General features: G+C 38.5%; 1 protein-coding gene across 2 annotated transcripts; it reads right to left on the bottom strand.

The window, feature by feature from the left end:
• Positions 1-3083: 3083 nt before the first annotated feature.
• tedc1 (tubulin epsilon and delta complex 1) lies at positions 3084-13884 on the bottom strand. 2 transcript variants are annotated; one of them, XM_034307755.2, is made up of 8 exons: positions 13376-13884; positions 13162-13255; positions 12736-12965; positions 9525-9668; positions 9358-9444; positions 8792-8878; positions 5875-6048; positions 3084-4035 (listed from the first exon to the last, which is right to left on the bottom strand). In XM_034307755.2, the coding sequence occupies exons 1-8, from the start codon at positions 13517-13519 to the stop codon at positions 3673-3675; spliced, it is 1323 nt and encodes a 440-aa protein (XP_034163646.2). In that variant the 5' UTR covers positions 13520-13884; the 3' UTR covers positions 3084-3672. The 2 variants fall into 2 exon arrangements, with proteins under 2 accessions (XP_034163646.2, XP_026781789.3); XM_026925988.3 differs by having other exon boundaries at positions 12754-12965; positions 13376-13877.
• Positions 13885-15175: the final 1291 nt, after the last annotated feature.

Consider the following 15175-nt stretch of genomic DNA (forward strand, 5'->3'; position numbering starts at 1 on the left):
AAGCGTTATGGAAGAATAGGTACCCACAAACACCAATAAAATAGGTTTATGCTGTGTTCTGAGTAATGTGGTGTGACTAAAGGCCACAGCTGTTAATTAAGTACTACAGAAGGATGCAGGGGTCTGGCTGTAACTGCCAGAGAAGTCTTGTTAATGTCACCCAGCGTGTGCTTCAACCTGGACAAATGAGGCTATAAACACTGTAAATCCTCTGGTGTGTTATCTATAGCTGCTAGAATGTATTTATTGTTTATGATCAGGTGCGAGTTTGCTGTCCTATGGGCCAGGGGTGACATCCTGCCTCAGGAGACTGCAGCAGTAGTAAATCCTCTGGGTTTGTATGTGGACTAGACAAGAAGTTCAATTCAAAGAGGATGCAGTTTTAGACTAAATCATTATTTTATTTTATATTATTATTTTGGTGCAGGAATTCAGTGTTTTAAAGCATGACTGAAAACTTCTTTGTTCTCTTTACTTTGGCTGGATCCAAGACTAAAAAGTCCTTCATTTTGATACAGCTATTTTAGCATCATGTTTGCTCATTACCTCAGGTTCTGCATGCAATTAACCATTATAAAAATTAATTTAATGGTACTCAGTGAAGTCCTACAAATGCATACTATTTTCTACATTGGGAGCATGTTGATCATTTACTTTCCCTGCTAACTCAACCTGCTTGGTTACTAGGAAGCTGGCTAACACTGCTACAGATCTAACTGTGGTCCTATGAACACTGGATAACTTCCAGGGGGTGTTGTTTAACACTTGGATACACTCTAGTGTGTGTGCACACTGTATTAAGACCTTCCAACAAAGTCACAAAGTGACAGGTCTTCTGGAACCTACTTTCTGAATACCTCTTGGGTTAGGAGCAAGTCCAAAATGGCAGGTACCCCTGGTCTTTATCCAGTGTTCATAGTCACATCCATAACCCCAGCTTTCTATTTGACTCCTCATGGGCAGTGTTTAACATCCAGATACCACCTGCCACAAGGTCATGAGGAACTGAGTCAACTATGGCCGATTATAAAAAATAATAAAAACTATTATTTTAACCGTTGGTAATTTTTTCAAAAAAGTCCCACAGAATTTGTTCTAGTTAACTGTAAGAACCCATTCTCTTTACAGGGATAAAACTTTCATTCGCCCCAAATTGCTCATTTTTAATTAGTAAATCCTCAGCTGCATTTGAACAGCTAGCAAAATAATCATTCTGGTCTAATGTAGCAAGATTCACCTCATGTGCCATCTTGAGTGGTGCATTAGGATTCCTTTGGACAAGTGTGAGTAAAACTGACGTGGATGAGCTGAACCTGAATTGCACATATGTTCCCATCGGCTCTGTAGCTTGAGGAACTGACATGAGCAGACAGGCATGTACACTGATCCAGGTGTCACAACACACACACACACACACACACACACACACACACAGTTACTTGTCTCTTCTTCCACCTTTGGCTTTGTTCTGCTCATGGTCAAACATACACAAACACTCAGTTCACTGCTCAGGGAAAGAGAGAGAGTGAGAGAAAAAAAAGGGGTGACATAAATATACATGGGACAACATGGTTAAGGTGTGCTACTTTAGTGTTTACCCCTTTACCCCTCTAGGACCCTGGAGTGACACTTTTGTGGTGTGAGTTGTGTTTCTACATCTCAGTTCCAGGTTCCCTGGTTCAATCCTGAGCTTGTGTGGAGTTTTGCTTGTGCTCCCTGTGTTTGCTTGGGTTTCCTCCGGGTTCTCCGGTTTCCTCCCACCTCCAAAAACATACCCATAAGTGAACTAGCTAGGACACATTGTCCAAAGGTGTGAATGCATGTGTAGATTATGTCCTGCAATGGACTGGTGTCCCATTCAGTGTTCCTAGGATGGGCTCCACATCCATTGTAACCCTGACCAGGATTAAGTGGTTACTGAAGAAGAATATTCTGTGCTCAGCAGCAAAGACCTAGATGAAGCATTTAAGTTTGTCTTATACAGTATCATAACTTTCTTTCTATTTTTTGTTTGCACACTCTTCTTCCTGTCTTTATTCTAGGTAATGCTATTTGTGTATAGTCAGACCTTATGTTTGTGTGGCGCGCTCCTAATGCAACTGCAATATAACTGAAGTGTGAGTCACGTCTATCAAAAGAACAGAGCACATTTTCCTCAAGACTGGATTCTTCTGTTGGGAATCACAGAAGTGTGAATGGCGCATGTACATATCTACAGTATTTCATAATGTTATGTTTAGAGATAGCATTATGGCTTTCTATATTGCCAAAGGTATGTAGACACTTGACCATCGCATCCATATGCAGTTTTTGAACTTTTATTCAATTTTATTTGTATAGCGCTTTAAACAATGGACATTGTCACAAAGCAGCTTCACAGAAATAAATAGATTCAAACTAAATTAAACCAAAATAAATTGTAAATATGTGAATTTATCCCTAATGAGCAAGCCAGAGGCAAAACTCCCTGAGACGATATGAGGAAGAAACCTCGAGAGGAACCGGACTTAGTCCCCCATTTGCTGTTGTAATAACCTCCATTCTTCTAGGAAGGCTTTCCACTAGATTTTGGAGCATGGCTGTGGGGATTTGCCCATTTAGCTACAAGATGTTAGGCAAAGAGGCCTTGGGTGCAGTTGTGGTTCAGTGGTGGTGAGGTCAGGGCTCTGACCTTCTTCTTCCACTTCAACTTTGGCAAACCATGGACCTCTCTTTGTGCACAGGGGCATCGTCCTACTGGAACAGGTTTGGGCCCCTTAGTGCCACTGAAGGGAAATTGTAATACTACAGCATCCAAATGCATCTTATACAATAGTGTGCTTCCAACTTTGCAGCAGCAGTTTGGGGAAGACCCACATATGGGTGTGATGGTCAGGTGTCGACAAACTGTTGGCCATATAATGTATAATAGATTACTTTTTTGTGATACAGCATCAATAGATGATGCTCTTCTGTTCTGCCTTTCTATGTGAATTAAAAAGAAAGTGTCTACATGTGTTTGCAAAGCTTGCTCCTTACCCAGTATGATCATTGCAGGCTGAGGAAAGGTTAAAAAGTAACCTAAATAAAACATTTCCACATCATTTTGGTAAAACAGATTTATGTTTTCTTGTAGATATTATATTGGCAAAAAAAGGTAATTTAAATTTTAATCAAAACCCAAATTCTTGTCATTTTTGGTTACATCCAACAGATTTTCCCAGACCAGTACATACACACATGAACTTCCACATACGAACTTCACATACACACACACACACACACACACACACACACACACACACACACACACACACACAAACACATCAGCGCAATAGGTCTGCTTCTGTGTATTATTTCTGTCTTTTCTCCCACTGTGCCTAAGCCTGTAAGTTCAGCCAAAAAGGGAAAACTTTGAGAAGGCTTTTGATGAAATGAATGAATATTTTCAACAGCTTCACTGTAACGCATTTAGACAACCAACAGAAATGCATAAACAACAAATGATCATTATTGATCAAAAGGAATTATTGATCAGGAACGCTTAAATTGGGAGTGCATAACAATTCTCTACAGCTACTTAGTTTCTTAATAAAAATCAACTTTACACCCCTAGAGTAGCGTTGGGAAAGTCTTTAGTTTACAGACAGCCTGCGTTCTGAAGTGTTCTGCAGCATTGTGTGTTTATGTGCATCATCTCTTGAGAGGCAGGATAAACACCAGTCCCTCCAGTGTATTAGCCTTTGACTGCATTTCCTCTCGCTGGCTCTGTCTTAGCAGCTCCATCTCCCACTCTAGTATGGCCTTTCTGTGCCTCAGCTCCTTTATCATTGATGAAGCCTGGAGCACTCCTGAAGTCTGTGCTTGGCCTGAATCACCTCTCTGGTGTTTGCTTGTTGACCTGGAGGTCTGTGGCTCCTGGAAGTATGGTGTAAAGCCTCTGTCTATGGCTGTCAGAGTGCTGACTAGAGAAAAGCCCTGCAAGTGGGCAGCCACTCTCCTCTCCACCTCTTCTTTCTGCCTTGGGCTAAGTCGTGTTGTGTCTGTGCATTTGTCCTAGAGAGATACGACAGGACAAAAGCAATGTTAACACTAGAATTATATCGAATTAAGGATATAATCAGGATTCAAAAGTAGGCTAGAATCCACACAAAAATATGTAGATTTCTGCTGTGTTTGTATTCCCCATGCTAAACCTCTATTTATCTGTTAATGGTGATGATAATTTAGAATTCATATTATAGAAAAATTTCAAGTGATGATATAACAGCCTCATAATATGCAAGTTGCGAATAAGTACTAAAATGTTCTTTGTTACTTAGAAGCCATGTGAAGCACAACTTTAGCACTGCTATTCGAGATACAAGCGTTCAGATACAACCAAAGCCTTCAAAATCAACCAAAGACCCAGCATGTGTTGGAAATGCAATGCGGCACTCACTAAGAAGTTTAGAATTCAAAATGCAAGCTACTGTCCTTCATTAGACCATAGACCATAGACCAGCTAATTAACAAACACCTGCAAAAGTCTAATATGACATTATGGCAGTTCAGAATGGATTTATTCTAGCAATAAAACTGGGATGATGAGATGACCTAGGTTTTTTTTTTTTTTTTTTAAATCATACTCTAAAAGCACTAACCCTCTTCCATTATAAGAAATAATACTGCAAATCTGGGAATGTCTGAGACACGGGTAATAAAACATACTAAAGTAAGTTTCACAATCTCCCTGTTCTGAATTTAAGGCCATATTGTAACCTGCTCAAGGAAATAAGAGATTTTTAATGAGCTTTTAGAGTGGGAGGCACTAATTAACAAGTCTATGGAGTAGGTTGTGTAAAAGCTTGAATCAGTTAACTGGCAGAATGACAAGGTCAAACATTCACATATTAACATATCACAAGTATGGTGTAGACCAGGTTTCAAGCTCTCCAGGCTCTAAATCAAAGCTATTATCAGATGAATAAATAAGTGCTGATTGATAGGTCACATTGACATCTCCAAAAAACCTAGAGGCAAAAGAAAATCCTGTGTTATTATGACTAAGCTGCAATACTGCCAAATCTGTGCTACGTTTCTCTGTTCATCCAGGCAGGCTTTACTCTGCAATATCATTAGCTCCACGTTTAAAGAGGGAAAAATATTACTTCAGGGTTATGAAAGCATCTGATTTGGTATTTTCTCATCCCAATAAATGCAGCATCACCCTCAATAAAACTAAAAAAAAAGTGCCGATATGTAGTGAATGATTTCCTTGCAGTTAAACCTTTGGGGTTTAGACAAAATTCTTTGGGGTTTAGACAACAAATTATAATTATAATGCTAAGACATTAATCATTTAGAACAGAGATATAGTCATAATCATAACTAAAAGGGAATATGGTCTAATCTGTACAGGGTCAGGTAACATTTTAACTAGATTGGGCATGAAGGCATAATTGTCTTTAGACTACAGCTCACCAAAAGCCATACCCTCCATTTTATAAAGTTCATATAGTTTTAGATACTAATGGGATATCTGATATTTGGCTCTTACATTGAGATGCTATTCCTTCCTTTCACTGTACATAAAATTTACTCTGACAGGGATTTCTTTTTCAGGTAGTGATTCGTTATTTCTGATCACCGTCCAATTTCGATGACACATACAGTACCAGGTCTGGCATACAGTAACTGTAAAATTGTGATGTGTCATATCCCTGTGCAATACAGTGAAATTAATAGAAGCTCTCAGCACTAATTGAAATGTCTTAATATATGAAATATATTTTGGAAAAAAAAAAACTCTCTTGGTAAGCTTTAATTTGTTTGCACTTTACAAAAACTTTCAGTCTTACTTGTATGGTGTGTGTGATCATTAGACATATTTGTGCCTTAGTGTGTGGTCATTACCAGTCTGTCCTCGTGCTTAGTCTGTAGCCTGAGCAGCATCTTGTCTAGACGCCTCACAGATCTCCTAGCCTTGTCCCCATGGGAACAGCTCTGAGTGACAGCCTGGTCTCTTAGTAGCACGTCCACAGACCCTTTTTGATACCCATCTGAGAGGTAGCCATCAATCACACTGTCCTGTATAAGGATAAACGCAAGGTCTTAGGGGATTTGTTTCCATATGAGATATGAGTGACTGGCTTCATCTAGAAAAGCTGGCTGGCATTATGACCAGATATGGACTTAAATGTGTAACAGCTAAGAAGCACCAAAAGCTTAGTAAAACGACAGTAATGTGCCTCAAATGTGTCCTTTTTTGATAACATAAAGTTAAACATCTGTAGTCTTGTACCGAAGACTTACCACTGTAATCCTAAATACTGTACTGTACTTATTGCAGGAGTTTTATTCACAATATGTTCATATTTAACACACTCAGTATTGTTTGACTATACAGAATACAGTTGGAGAAGAGTAATGAGTTATAATCTCACTATCTGGTGTCACCTAGAAAAGACAGGGTTTTGAGTCTGCTTCCTCTGAAGATTTCATCCTCATGTGGTCTCAGGGAGTTTTTCCTTGCCACTGGCACCTCTGGGTTGCTCATTAGGGATTTAAATCTACAACCGGATTCTCTTTACATTAGAACTGTGTTCTCCTCCATGGCATTTTCCAGCTGGACTAAAAATTCTTTCTTGAAAACGAAGTAATTCTCCATATGTTTAAAAATTTCAATCATCGCACAGGTTTTTTTCTTTTTTCTTTTTGCTCATTCGCATTGAGGATGTTAATTCTGGAGTTGATATAGGCATTGTATACTCACAAAATATCTGAATACTTTTTAGTAACTTCAATTCACCCTGCTTACGACAATCTGTCTCAAGATAAACAAGATAGTTCTGTATAAACCGAATAAAATGCTTAAATGGATTTCATTAAGAGCTGTTGTTTTCATAGTACTGAGATGGTTGTCTTGCTATTTACCTGAGCATTCCTTCCCTCTTTGTTTGTAGTACTGGGAACACTTGCATTTTAAAATGTTGGACTGAATTCAATTTCCATTTCTCATACTGAATGATTCTCACTGAATCAAAATGACACCTATCAGAGGTTCTTTCAGTCTCAGTCTCAGTACTAGCATACATCTGAAGGCCATAAACTTTGCATTTTATAATGAACTTGAACCGAATATCTCTGAAACAATTGTCTGATGTATTTTAGTTGAAAACTAACTATAAACCGGCATCTGCCACTTGCAGAGAGCATAGAACTGTCCTCCACTTTGCTACCTCAAAAAATTCATAAAACTTCTCCTTCTCAATGCATAACATCTCAACACCCATCACACTTCTTTTTACTCCTCTTAGCAGGAGGCTTCTTAATAACTTTAGTGCAAACTGGATGTCAGCACAAGTGAGCACTTCACGGTTACAGAACACCTTAATTAACAAGGCAGAGTTAGTGGGGGGTTTGGAAAGTGCAATGATTGAGTCGGTATCAAAAGCCTCATATCCCAATATGGCTCAGAGCTAATACCTTGTTCTTCCTTAATAGTATATTGCAATGCCTGAGATTAATCTAATTGGATATGCAAAGCCTGTAAACTTTAAGAACCACTCATTGTAAGTACACTCTTTTCATAGCAAGTAAACAGACTAATAAGCCAAGTAGAAAAAAAATCTTATAACTGAATTATGAAACTATTGCAACACACACAAGAGTAATATACGGCTACACTCACTGGCTGTTAAATCAGGCACACTTACCATAAAGATATTCTTTGTAAGTATAATATTACTCTCTATTGCTATTTGTCACTGACCATAGGACCACAGCTGACCAGATCGATTGTCTGCACGGCATGTCAGTGACACAGCAGTGTATGAGTGTATCAGGCACAGCTAGGAGTTGTAAACACCTCAGCAGTGTCACTGTAGTCAGAAATGAGTGTAGCTCCAAGGTATGTGTGCTTAATAAACTAGTTACAGAGAGCATACCAGTCTAATTTGTTCTCAGAATTGCCATGTAAAATATCTTATATTCAGTCCTACACAGGAGGCATTGCACAATTACAATATGGTGCACAAACAGTGTTATAATATTAGGAAAGAAGAAGGTGTGCACATACAGTGCCCTCCAGAATTGGCAACCTTTGTAAAATAAGCAAAAATTATTGTATAATATTAGAATTAAAAAATTGTTGGATTGTATATAATAACAATAGGATTAACTATTTATCTTTGTTATAAAAAAAAATCATTCTTTTTAGAACTACTTTTTAATAAGCAGTTATAAATATCATTAAGCAGCACTAGGGCAGTAACAAAAACTGATCACTGATCAAAACTGAGCCCAAAGATCACAATTTCAGAATCGAACAGTTTCATTGATGCTTATTTTTGTCAGCTGAGCTGTGAAACACCACTTTCATAACCACAGGATGTTCAGAAACATTGCGAGAAAGAAGCAAGGACACTGCATACAAGTATAAGCACCTGATAAAATATATTCATGACTGTAAAATGGTGCCTGAGGGGCGTTTTGCAGCTGGTGATTCAGGGGATCTTGTGAAAATTGATGATTTCATGAATTCTGCTAAGCACCAGGATATCTCAGGCCAAAACCTGGTTGCCTCTGCCAGGAGGTCCAGACTTTGCCATAAATACAGCTTTCGACAAGATGATGATCCAAACATATTTCCGAATTATGTTTTGCAATCAATATCTCAGTCTTCAGACTACACATCTATACAATGTCCATGTGTGTTTGAGTTCATAATATATGCATTCATGTATTTATTGCATTTTGATTAAGAGTGTAAATAATTCGGGAGGACACTGTCTATGCTGTCAAAACAGACTTTACATAGAGACCTACATACCATCCAGCACCAGAACAGTGGCTCCACATTTTTCCATTCTAGATATGCTTCAAGTATTCCATTCAGGGACTGTATGCGCTCTAGATCCTAAAACACAATACATGAGTGCATTCAAATGTGAATCAAATGCATTGCAACTTATATACAGTTTGCACAAAAACATGCAACATGTATTAATGTCACTGAAGCAACTGCCCAACTGTCTTCAAAAAAAAAAAAACACAGTGTTGAACATTTCCTTGGAAGGATCGTCAGCCTTCAGAAGTGCTAAAGTGGGTTTTTACACAGAATAGCACTGGGAAGACTGACACTTTATCGGCGCTCGTTCTATATTTGAAACCATCAGTCACTGCTGTATTTAGAAGGTCTTAATCATCTTTCCTGGTGGATAATGATACTTAACTGTCTGATGTATTTAAAAACTACTTCTGCATAGGAGATATATGTATCAATTATTGCAATAAACTTTCAACCTGGCTTGCAATTCATATAAACTGACAAGTCTGTTCAGTGTTCCTGAGCATTGGCGGATAATGCTGTATTCAGTATAATCTGTCATAGGTCACCTTTTCAAGTGCAGTAGATCCAGTTAGTTTAGGAACATGGGCAGTGCTGGGGTAACAGGTGGGTGGAGAGTTCATGTGGGAGCAGATCTGGAGAAACACATGAAAAATCGTTTTAGTCACCATTTCAGCCAGCAGATGAAGTTCATGGGGCATGCGTTGTCACTTGCCTTGTCAGTAAGTTTGGCCTGCTGCTGCTGAGCTGTTACGAGACTCCGCCACTGCAATTTCAGTTTCCCATACTGCCACTGCAACCTCCTGATGTCTTTTTCTTCACATCCATTTAGGTCCAGCTCCAGTTCTTCAGGCGGACCCTGACGATCACACACACACACACACACACACACACACACACAGTGCCACAGTGGGTATCATGAGACACCTGTTCCTGATGTATCTTAAGAACATGCCCATCTCTTGTAGATCATGAGCAGATGTAAATTAGGGTAATGCACAAGTGAAACATGTGCAAGCTTATTACAAGCCAACTGACTCAACACTGCAGCCTAATGGTGGTAAATAAATCCTAGATCTAGGTTAGATTTCATAAAAGAAAGTCCTGCAAAAAAATCCTAATGAATTAGGATGTGTAAATAACTATTACCTTTTGTGAAGCTGTACTTTATTTTGATCTAGACTGATCTAGACAGCTTCAGAAAATAGAGTGAAGGGAAAATAAGAAAGGATGAAAGTTCTAATCTGCCATAGAAAAAGATATACGTACCCAGTACTGTGCAAACGTCTTAGGCTCATGTAAAGAAATTCTGTTAAGCATAGACAGCTCCAAAAATAATGAAAATAGAAATGAAACTAGGAACATTAATATTATTAGAAACATTTCTGCATGTAAAATTGAGAAGTAAAAGGAATCAATATCAGCATTTCACATTAGCAGCCTTTGCCTTTAAAACTGTGCTGAATCCCTTAGTTACAATGCCATGCAATTTTATATTGAAACGGTCTGGTATGTTTGTCCAAGCTTCTTTGAGAACCTGATTCTGTTTCTGCAGGTACAATACTAGACTGTCTCCATTATGTCTTTATCTAAAAAGTGAGCTATTATTATGTTACTTTCTTTAATGACATACAAACATTTTTGTGCAACATTATTATTTTTTTAATTAGGAAAATGAATGTTCGGAAATCTGAAACTTGTAAATTGTAGTGAGAGAGTTGGTTCTTCAACCCACAGCACTACTTTGTTGTTGCTAATCTGATGTGCACTGTTTAGTGGTTTCCGTGTGGTTCTGACCACTGTGAGCTGTTTAAGGCTACTGCTAGTGCATGCTTGCACGTTACTTAAAAATAAATACAGAGTCTCATCGTGCTTTACCTGCTCAATGGTTCAATTATTTATTTATTTATTTATTTATTTTTACAGGATTGGTCTGTGTTGAAGTGTTTGTTGGGTTCTTTGTATTATTGTGCTATCAAAAGCTATTGGAAATGAGCATTTAAATACTATTTTTCCAAATCCTGCCTCAATTCAAGTTTCTAAATTAATCCTACATTCTTGTCTATATCTATTAAGAAGGTAATCCTTTATGAAATGATTCACTGTGACTTTATTAGATTAGATTTAGAGTTTAAGAGGTTAAATAAACTGGAATTGTTATTTACAGCTACAATGTGTAGGATGCTTTCATTAAAAAAGGAAGAAAAAAAAAAAGCATTACTGAGTCAGGGATGAAAATCTACTCTAAAGCAAGTTGCTGACAATCTCGTAATAGTAACGCTCAACAATTCAGTCAGACCTTCGAAATTTCGAATGCACGTCATCACACCTGAAAGAAGAACAGCCAAAAGTTCGCCCCAAATGTCTGTCATGACTTCACACAGAGCCACAGGCATCAAAACAGAGATATGTCTTAGCCTTCATCTGTCCTTGAGCCAGATACCTCACAGCCTCAAAGACACACTAAGCCTTGTGGACACCTTGTAAACTAACTCCACAGACCTTGTGATTTAGCTAGTGCACTAGCATTGGGTTTTGCTCTTTCACCTAATACTCAGTAACTATGATTGTCATACTGATGTATATAATAACATTTCTATTCTCATTTCTGTAACATTTGGGAGACCTCAGTAATGGCATCTGATATAATTACATCTTCCAGGATGGGCTGCATCCCAAACCACATGCTACTGTACTAAGTAGTACATCAATACGCCAGTGGTGTCTATAGTGTTTTGGCATTGTGTATGTGGTTTGGATTGCAGCCCTGGATTTTCATTGAATGTGTATTCGTTGTCTCTCTCAGCACGGAGGATGAGTGCTGCAAACCCATGTCTTGAAATGTTCTTCTGCAAGTAAGTCACAACAGCATTTTTGTAACAGAAGAGGCACAATTCCAATAATCTTACATTCTGTAGTTTTAATAATCCACAGCAGAGAGCCTAATAGTTTAGCTCCAGATCACGTGGGAAGTAGTTTCAGATACCAAGAATTCTGGCGTGGCACAAGGAGCCAAAACAACAGTCATTTGGAATGTGTGCATGGAAAAAAATGCCTTTCCTCACAGTACTGAGTCATGGTTCTTTTGGGCCCTTTTAGTAATATTTTTCATTACAGTTCAGAATATTTGGAAATGTAAATCATAGCATGTCATAATGGTGATAATAATAATGTGGCTTGTGGAACAAGTTAGACATTAAGAAATTTGTTCAGAAATCATTTGCAGGAGCATTTCTTTTGTATCGGTTGAATGACTAATTTATTTGTCTTAATTTATGGATTTGTTTTGTTTTTCTCTATTTGAGGTCATTAATATGAAATGACTGAGTTTCATATATATATATGCAATTTCATATATATATATATGCAATTTTTTGCTTATTTATTTTATTACAAATGTAATGAATATTTTGTGAAACTCAGTCATTTCATATTAATGACCTCAAATAGAGAAAAACAAAACAAATCCATAAATTAAGACAAATAAATTAGTCATTCAACCGATACAAAAGAAATGGTGCCATATAATGAGGAACAGTTAGTGTGTGTCTATGGTAGTGACACACTGTAATGGCTGAGCTGCATATAGATTTGAATATTAAACTGAAAAGTTTATTTTACTTGGTTATGGGCTTTATTGTATCATGTATCCTTGCCTGAATCAGAAGACATTTTCATTTTTCAAAAAATGAATACTGTAAATATAATATTTGGTTACCAGTCTTTAGTTAAACTAAGTTCTTGACACATATAAATTGTTTTACTAATACTTCCCTAATATCAACATTGAGAATTATATATGATAGCAAACATGAAATATGTAATGATCCTCTACCACCTAAATCCCAATTTAACCCCTGACTAAAACTACCAGGAAGTGAAGCCGGCTATTTTGACTAACTGTGTATACAATAAGTGCACTTTACCAGATTCCAGAGACTCACCCCTGCTGCTGATGAGAGGACATCTAACTGCAGGAGTCTCTCTCGTAGTAGAGCCTCAAGCAGGTTTCCTGATGCAATAAGCCAGCTGAAGGCCAGCAGCAGATCCCTGCTCCCGATCTCCTCTCTGCTTTCACAGGCCCGGGGTCCGACCACCCACCAGCCCCCGTAACCGCTTTGCCAGAGGGCACTCTTCACAAAGCGTAACTGGGAGTCTGCAAGCATTATTCCATTCACCATGGGACACCAGAAAGTATACACACACACACACACACACACACACACCCACACACACACACCCACAGATAGCAGTTACATTAAAGGAACACTTAGAAATGCAAGCATGGCTGTCAATTTCAGCACTTTCACTGAAATATAATCAGTAAAATAGTTTGGACAATCTGTCAGTACCTGGGGTGGAGAGTTTGGTTAGTTCTGAGCATGCGCAGTCTGGTTCAAAGCCCTTCATAAGGAGACTACTGAGCAAACACCACAAGTCTTGGACCTGCAATGGAAAACAATTACATTTTTAGCTTTTTGGGGTTTTTTACGTACTTTTACGTAGTTCAGGTTAGGTGTTCTGTGTGAAATAAGCTTTTGGGGAACTTAGAAACGAGCCACTAACCGCATCTGTCCTGTTGAATTTAGCTCTCCTGAACACTTCTGCGGCTGGGACTGACTCAACCTCGAGCGCCGAAAGAAGCTTACAAAGCGTTGTTATTACTTCTTTGGCTTTTACATTCTTTTTTTGTTCATTAGTCTTCTGCATTTTATAAAGAATATTAATTTTTTTTCTCTGCGTTGATACTGAAGCGCCAAAGCGTCTATCCAAAAAAAAAAACTATACAAACACTGTTTCCGCGTTTGATTCGTTCTGCCACAACACGTGACCAAGGACGTCAGAGTCTTCGTTGCCGCACACAACCACGTGACTGCTTTGGAAACTGATTCAAAAGACATTTATGTTGTTAACCAGTACAGGAGAGAAGGCGTTCTGAAGCATAGGGAAGTCATGTCTACAAATTAAGGTTTTCTATGTATATTAATAATCTCACTGGCAAAATCAAGAAGCACAATCATACCCTCATGTTTTACAGTTCAGATACACTATATGGACAAAAGTTTGTGGACACCTGACCATCACACCCATATGTGGCCACAAAGTTGGAAGCACACAATTGTATAGAATGTCTTTGTATGCCGTAGCATTAAGGTTTCCCTTCACTGGAACTAAGAGGCCCAAACCTGTTCCAGCATGACAATGCTCCCGTGCACAAAGCAAGCTCCACGTTTTACCAAGGTTGATTTGGAGGAACTTGAGTTTCTTGGGGTCACTAAATATGGAATGGGATGATCAGCAAGCACATATGGCTGTGATGGTCAGGTGTCTGCATACTTTGTGCTATATAGTGTAAACCCACATAAGCCTTACCTATGAATTAGCAAGTGACAGACTACAACCTAAGGCTGAGTTAAATGAAATTAAATCATTTGTGTATGTTTGTCAACAGGCTACCTGAGTTCCAGGTTCGATCCTGTGCTCGGGTGAGTGTCTGTGCCGAGTTTCTGGCTATGTTCTCTCTGTGACCATGTGGGTTTCCTCCCACCACTCAAGACATGCCTGTAGATGGATTGGCTAAAGAAAACTGCCCCTAGGTAATGTGTGTGTGTGTGTGTGTGTGTGGTGCCTTGTGATTGCCTGGGATCCCATCTAGGGTGTATTCCCACCTCATGTCCAATGTTCCTGGGATAAGATTTTGAACTAGTTTTGCATTACTATCATTACTGGTAAGGCTAGTCAGCGTCCACTTCCTGGTTAGGCAAGTTTTACTTGTTTGCTTTGTCCGATCCAATCGGAATCATGTACCACATGCTGAACGACATCAGTGCAGTTACATACGCAGTAATAAATATTCTTTTTTATTTCCCTTGTTTTGTTGTCTATGCTTATCCAATGGCAGTACGGTGTGTCTTTGGCTTTGGGAGGGTCAGAAGGGCCAAAACCTCTAACACGTTTCACCTAAATAAGGCAATAATGCCAGAATTTCCTGTCCTGGGAAAGCCCATTCCCATTAACACTCACGAATTTATTACGTGTTGACGGAAAACATTTCTGCATTTCCATCTGCACTTTTTGAAGCTTGTATGTATGAATTTTTATCCAGGCAAAATATATTAACCTGTAACAGAGGAAAGATTTGATGTTTGATTCCATTTTAAAGATTTAGTTAAAAATTTATACACTTGTTTTCCAAAGTGTGCTGCTGTCCCCTGGCTGGCCAAATAGGTATTACAACCCAGGTAGAAGGAGGACAATGGGCTATTGTTGGCATTCACAGCCACAAAAGTGGCATCCACAAGGGGTACTCTCATCAGTAAAGTAAAAAAAATTGCAGGAACGATGATAAAAATTAATGTACAAACA

This window comes from Pangasianodon hypophthalmus, chromosome 10 (genome assembly GCF_027358585.1).
Source record: "Pangasianodon hypophthalmus isolate fPanHyp1 chromosome 10, fPanHyp1.pri, whole genome shotgun sequence".
In the NCBI taxonomy this organism is placed as follows: domain Eukaryota; kingdom Metazoa; phylum Chordata; class Actinopteri; order Siluriformes; family Pangasiidae; genus Pangasianodon; species Pangasianodon hypophthalmus.

Coding starts and splice junctions, on each gene's coding strand:
- tedc1 (XM_034307755.2), bottom strand. CDS start 13,519: ATGCAGAAGACTAATGAACAAAAAAAGAATGTAAAAGCCAAAGAAGTA. Junction 8,879..9,357: donor GATCTACTGCACTTGAAAAG/GTGACCTATGAC, acceptor ATTGTGTTTTAG/GATCTAGAGCGCATACAGTC. Junction 4,036..5,874: donor CTAAGCACGAGGACAGACTG/GTAATGACCACA, acceptor GTATCTCTCTAG/GACAAATGCACAGACACAAC.